Source organism: Sinocyclocheilus grahami, unplaced genomic scaffold, assembly GCF_001515645.1.
Source record: "Sinocyclocheilus grahami isolate Dianchi unplaced genomic scaffold, SAMN03320097.WGS_v1.1 scaffold1367.1, whole genome shotgun sequence".
Classification (NCBI taxonomy): domain Eukaryota; kingdom Metazoa; phylum Chordata; class Actinopteri; order Cypriniformes; family Cyprinidae; genus Sinocyclocheilus; species Sinocyclocheilus grahami.
In genome coordinates this window covers 187,837-194,750 of record NW_015506546.1, presented here as the reverse complement: position 1 = coordinate 194,750, position 6,914 = coordinate 187,837, and the positions used below count along the sequence as shown (strand labels likewise).

Sequence of the window (6,914 nt, the reverse complement as noted above, 5' to 3'; positions counted from 1 at the left end):
AACTTTCTTGGCAAGGAGGATTGTGTGCATCACAGTCAGGTACAAGGGAGAAGGCTTCTTACATTAGGTAAGACAAAAAGTTACATTTTCACAACTTGTTTATCGACTTGTTAATAGCAATTTGCTGTGGAATATGTGCCGATCGGGTCCAGTCGGGTCTGTGTCTTCCCGGCCGGGTTCGGGTCCATCTTTCAAAAAATCGAGGGTCCGCGTCGGTTCCGGGTAGTACATTTTTGACATTTCTCGGTTCTGCACAGGCCCGGGTCCAACTTTCAAAAAAATAGACGGGTCTGGGTCGGTTCAGTGTAGCACATTTACAGGTCTTTTCGGGTTCGGATTTTTGGACCCGTGTAGACCTCTACTCTACAGCCCTGAATGTCAGCAGAGATCAGGACAACTAGATGAGCCCCAGAGACAGATCCCCAGTGAAGACCTTGTCTCCTAGACAGCCACTGGGGCAAGAGCACAGGAACCAGTTGAGTCCTCTTCTCAATGTGACTTTGGCCAGACGAAACCAGCAGTTTAATTCTAGGTTGCAACAGAGGAGAACTGGCCCCCCGACTGAGCCCAGTTTCACAGACACTATTTAAACTGAACTGAGCTGGATGATGACATCACTGAATTCAATGATGAACTGCCTTTAATTGAAAATTGAGTGTTTACTATTGTCTTTTTGCATTATTGACACTATTTTCCTAATTAATGCTGTACAGTTGCTTTAACACAAACTGTATTGTTAAAAGCGCTATATAAATAAAGCATAAAAAAAAAAATATATATATATATATAGGTGACTTGACTTAACATATTGAGATGAACATATTGGCCAGTGCTGATGGCAGTCATAGCAAAAACCGGATTGTGATAACTTTGCAGAATTATTAAAAACATCCCGTTGTGAGTATTCAGACCCTTAAGTCAGTACTTTGTTCAGGGGAGTCCAGTCCTGCTCCCGGAAGGCCAGCATGAATTCAGCTCGCCTGGAAGTATTAACTCATTAAAATGGTTGACCAGCATTATAGACTACTGCTGACATGAGAGTGGCTGTGAAGTGCTGTAAAGTGCCAACATATCTATGAACCACAACAGATCTAAAAAGTGACCACAAAGCACACTAACTACTGTTAATGCACATCAACAACACTTGAAGTGAGAGTGGCCTATAAACAGCTCTAATGTACTTCACGGATGAAGCACATCTGACCGGAGAGCAGTCATCAGTTACTCCAACCGAACTCTTCCCTGTGTGTTTATAAGCTGCTGCTGAGGCTAGTCTTTCAGCGTGAGTTTACTATTGAAGCTCTGATGTCTGATCAGCTGTAGTGTGATCACACCTCTAGTCTACACTAGAAAGTAGACTACTGTTAACATATGTCAAGTAGCTGTGCACTATGACTGAATAGACTCCCGACTTGTGAGCAGTCGCACGCTGCTCCATCACTGACCTGCCATACAAACCCCTCCTGACCTGAGGACCGCCAGCTGCTGCTTTGGGCATCTATAGTCAATGGTCAGGTCAGCTGCAGTTTAAAGGTGGATAAGGAAAATGACAATCACAGTGCCGATGGGAGAAATGGAATAAACTTGTAATCCCTTGCATTAAATTTCTTGTGTGAATATATGTGAGAAAACGTTTTAGGTAACACTTTAAAATGTAAGGTGTCCTTGTTACACATTACATGTACTTACTATTATGATAACAATAACTTATGCAAATTAATGCATAATTACATGCAAGTAACCCTAACCCTAAGCCAAACCCTAACCATATAGTAAGAACATGTAATTATTTAATATTACTCACTACTTAAATGTATGATTACAGCGTAACAATGACAACTTAAAATAAAGTTTAACCATGTTTTTTTCCCCGTTGGCCAGGACTGTCTCTTGACCAAATGTCTTGTAAGTTTGTGCACCTTGGTGTGTTGTGTAGTGTGAGCTTGTCCCTTCAGGAACCACTACTGTATATGGAGAACTACCTTGAGGAGATCATTTTGTCAACAGTACTTTAGGTCTCATTTTATGTTAGGTGTATTTAACTATTATGTACTTCAGTCAAAAAGAGGAAAAAGAAAAAAAGGGTATAATGCACTTATTGTGTTCATGTTACATTGCAAATCACTTTTGCTACTGTTGAGGTGAGGTTAGGAACTGGTTTGGTTGTTTGGTCAAGTTTAAGTGATGGGTCGACAGTGCATTTATATTTAAAAATAATCCATAATTACAATGTATCAAAAAAATTAATTTAAAGTAAGTACATAAACGTGGGTCTGACTCTGTGCTTTATGACATGTTCACTATCAGGCCACGAGTCGTACATTAAAACAAAGAATTACATGACTGGATTTTTATTTGCATGCTCTGGATTTTGAGATGTTGATTGAGTTTGCATTGTTTCAGCATGACATCTCCAAGCATCACATGTGCAACATGTTCCTCAAGGGAACCTTTTTCTGTACAAGAGCCTTGATGAGATTGTGCTGTGACTTTTAATACGTCAGTACAGACTGAAATATAACCGAGCATAACAGAGTCAGATTTCTGTTCACAGCAAAAGCCTGTACTGATGAGAAGATGAGAACATCTGAAACCAGATCCAAGAAAATCAGGCCACCATCACCCAGTACTGTAATACAAAGAGGCTGAAGTCTAAAAAAATATAGTTATAGTGCTCACATATAGATATAGAAAATGCCATCACCTTCGAGAGCCATTATAACATGAGTTTCTCCACACTGCGAGTGAGTGGAGGGCCGATTAACAGAAGGAAAGAAGTAACAGTGAGTCCCTGATAAAAAGTTTTAAAAAAATAATATTAAAAAAAGAATGCCAAAACGCATTTAACTTTTCCCTCTGCATCGAAACATGATGGATGGAGAAGAGAGACATTCATTCTGGACTGATGTATAATAAAGTGTCTCTGTGTCAGAGGTGCGAGTTGCATTAAAACCCTGGCTGTGAACATGATATTAAAGCTGAAAATAAAAGCAAACAGAGGCAAACACAGTTTAAATGAAGCTCAAAAACACTCTGTGACAGAATGAGCATCTGGTCACAGAGAGAAACGCTGCGATGGCCAGTGGTTCAGAGTCTGCGTTCCTCCTGAGCTTGAAAGAGGCTGACTTTCACATTATGCCCGGTCTTCCTGGGCATTTCCTCTCTCGTTCTGGGACGACTGTGTTCATCGCTGCCATCACTGTCCTCGCCGTCTCGCTCCAGCGTGTTCCAGTCCCGTTTGAGTGGGGTGAGCTCTGGGGCGATGACGTCTCCATCCTGAAACACATTCACGAACACACCAGTGTTACTGTTCAGGGTCAGGGAACACACGAGATATCCTCAGGAACTCTGGGAACCAAACAACGCTCAACACAGTCAACACACTTCACTCTATGGACAAACAACAGTGACACTCCATTACACTCATAACTACCAAACCTGACCGAAAACTACCCAAAGCAGACTGAAATCAGCCGGTTTACTGATGTACTGCTGGCACTTTATTTTACAGCCCCGTTCTACATGCACATACAGCGGTAAAATAAGTATTGAAAACATCACCATTTTTCTCAAGTAAATATATTTCTAAAGGTGCACTTGACATTTTCACCAGATGTCGGTAACAACCCAACTAATCCATACATACAAAGAAAACATTACAAATAAGTTCAGAAATTAAGTTCTGTGTAATAAAGTGGAATGACCCAGGGAAAAAGTATTGAACACGCTTACTGAAATGTATTTCTGTCAGGACCACTATCGTCAAAATGATAGATACTTAGCATAAAGTTTGGTTTGGCGGTATGGTTCTGTTCTGGGCAAAAAACCTCCCTGCCCATCCATGCAGCCTGTCATGAATGAGCAAGGAGAGCAGCAATAATAACCCCCCCAGGGTTAACAGAACAGAACAAGGCAGATATCATTAATGTACTCAATGATATTTAAGTGTAACACTTTATTCAAGATAAAAGAGTCTGATTAGCAAGGAATATCAGAAAGCTAAGTCCTGACTGTGGCGAAAGGTGAGTCACTGAGTGTTTGCAGCACAGCTGTGTGTTACTGAGCGTTGTACTGCATGTGTGTGTGTGTGTGTGTGTGTGTTAGCGTGGACTACCGTGTGCAGTACTATGAGTTCACGGGTGTGAGCAGCTGCTGGGACGTGGTGAATCTGTACCGTCTGCTGTGGGCCTGTGTGACGCTCAATGTGCTCGGCGTGTTTCTGGGCATCATCACCGCTGCCGTACTGGGAGCCTTCAAAGACCTGGTGAGTCTGGATTCATCACACACTAATAAGTGAAACTAGTGTTTGCTCAGAGTTTTACATGACAGATGCAGTGATCGAAGATGCTGAAGCCGCCAGACTCACTCAGAAAAGTTTTGTTTGAATTTTTATATATTAAAACTATCACATTTTTTAATGTACAAATCATTTTTAAACCCAACATTGCATAGCGATTTTACTTTTTGGAATGTTTGTTTTGAATAATGAAACTGCAATGATCGATATCTCATTTTTAGTGCACAGCATAAAGATGGCTTGGTTTAATGATGGTTTTGATTGCTTATTTTTTCTTAAAAAAAATAATAATAATAGTAAAAAACAAAAAAAAACATCTTGTTATAGAGACTTTGGGACTGTTAGGTTCTGATCAGGTAATGGATGAGTAAACCCCCCTGGGTGCAAGTCAGAGCACCAATAATGAAGAGACAGGTGATTAGCTTTCGATGGTGTATTAGTAGAGAAAAGGAAGGGTCACAGAGGTACAATCAAAGGTGTAGATAGTCTGCAAAATAAGTACAATAAAGAAATGAATAAGCTAAAGATATAGATAAACAATAATAATATTTACGATTACATAATGAAACCAAAGCATTCATAATTCACATAATTGGCATTTCTCTACTGAACATACAGTTAAATGAAGGGAAACAAGGTATTTCACAGAAAACTACAAGTCATGAGTGATCATTTGTCCCTATGAACAAAGTTCCCACATATGGATAGAATCGTGGCGCATCGGAGTAACATTTGAACAGAACGCTAATCACTCGTTTGGTATTGTAGCAGCTTAACAGAACAACATCATGTCATTAAGACATCATAACACTGATTTACATCTTGATAAAGAATGAATAATTACCCGTTAAGTAATATTCCCGATCTGAATACTACAGAACGATTGTTACAGGACGTCTGGGCATGTTCATATGGTACAAACGCATATAACACTGTAGCGATCACTGTAAACACAAATATAAATAACATAGGCTTACTTTGTGGTCAGTGACTACCACCTTGATAATAAATCTGCAAAAAACCCCACGAACAAAGTGAAAGTATCATCCTTGCAGCTGACGGCTCGGACAGATCACTCAAACACAGCAAACAGCAGCAGCTCATCAAACTACACTGCCCTCTACCGAAGTACTAGTTTCATAATAAAGGTCCCTCTTACAGGAGCCTTTAATACACAAACAGTCTTCAAATCTTGAAGGCTCTGTGGGCCTCTTCTATGAACTCTGATCTATAGTTCTTTCCATAGATTTTCTATTGAATTCAAGTCAGGTGATTGGCTGGCCATTCTAGCAGCTTTACTTTCTTTCTCTGAAACCAATCGAGTTTCCTTGGCTGTGTTTGGGATTATTGTCTTGCTGAAATGTCCACCCTTGTTTCATCATCCTGGTACTGTAGGTGTTGGGACTGAAGCAGCTAATATTAATTTCCACTGAAGAGGGGCAGGATTGCTTTTTAATTACTGATAGATTTCAGCTGGTGTCTTGGCTTTCCATGCCTTTTTGAAGGTGCCCTTTCTTCATGTGTTCAATGTAGAGACAGATTTTTCAGTGCCGCTCCCACAGAAATATATCTTATCTGGTCCTGCTTCCGCCCGCATAAAAGTAATCTATATAGATTTTTTTCAGTACATCGAAGAAATTTATGTTATGGTTCTGTAACATCTCCTAAGCTCCACAACATCCCAGCCTAAACGCTCCCGATAAAATATTTGTTATTTAGGCTAAGCATCCACATTCACAAACTACTGTTATTTTTAACAGAAAAGCTAGCATGGACTGCTGCGCTTGGTTTGGCATGGCAGAATGCGAGCAGCGCTTCCTTTATTATCACTAAAAGCTGACATCTCAGTTCATCGCGATCTCATAAAGCTCTGTTATAACACAATGAACACATGCACAATGAATCTTTCACAATGTCTACGCTTCGTGTGTTAAAATGAGAGGACTCGTGAGCATGCAATTGACCTATCGGTAAGCCCCTCCCCTATAACGCAGATGAGCCAATGGCAGTCGAGTATCAGTTGCATGGGGAGCGGAACTCGGACATCTGTAGCTTTCAGTGCCATAGAGAAACACTGGAAGATCCGAAGCTCGCATCAGTTTAATGGTGTTTATGCTTCAAAAATGAAAAGAAAAAAAAAACGTGTGGTACTTGTAACACTGACTCCAGGTATCCCGAGAGGATAGGCAATAGATTTATTTTATTACATTTCCTAATAGAAATATTATTCCTCATTTAGGGCACGAAATGATCAGTGAGAGCAGAATGAATGTGTCACACGTTTTAAACTCAACAAAATGGTAAATGTAACAAATGTTCCCGCACTGTACACACCACGGCGCTCACTCAGCGCGGTAAGACTCACAGTCAGTAACTCATAACAAACAGAATGCAACTGGCTTCCGTGTATCTACACCCGTCTTCCCGGGTTGCTCGCGTACCCAGACTGTTCCTCCCCAACCTGTTCCAGGTGGCCTCTTTTATCCGGTCTCTCCACACCAATTACTGAAACAAGACACAGGTGTTTATCGTTTGTACTTGACCCACTTACGCACCGCTCGTCTCCTGCCTCTCTCTCCCGATGCAGGCCTCGCTGAACCCCGCCCCTCCTGCCACA

At 40.9% G+C, this 6,914-nt stretch overlaps 1 protein-coding gene across 1 annotated transcript in view; it reads right to left on the bottom strand.

The window, feature by feature from the left end:
• Window positions 1-2,277: 2,277 nt before the first annotated feature.
• The window catches only part of samhd1 (SAM domain and HD domain 1), a 30,960-nt gene continuing 26,323 nt past the window's right edge, over window positions 2,278-6,914 (bottom strand). Inside the window, exon 14 of the mRNA XM_016255757.1 lies at window positions 2,278-3,276. Within this exon, the coding sequence (XP_016111243.1) occupies window positions 3,088-3,276 (189 nt within the window). The 3' untranslated portion in view covers window positions 2,278-3,087. The remainder of the gene's footprint in view (window positions 3,277-6,914) is intronic.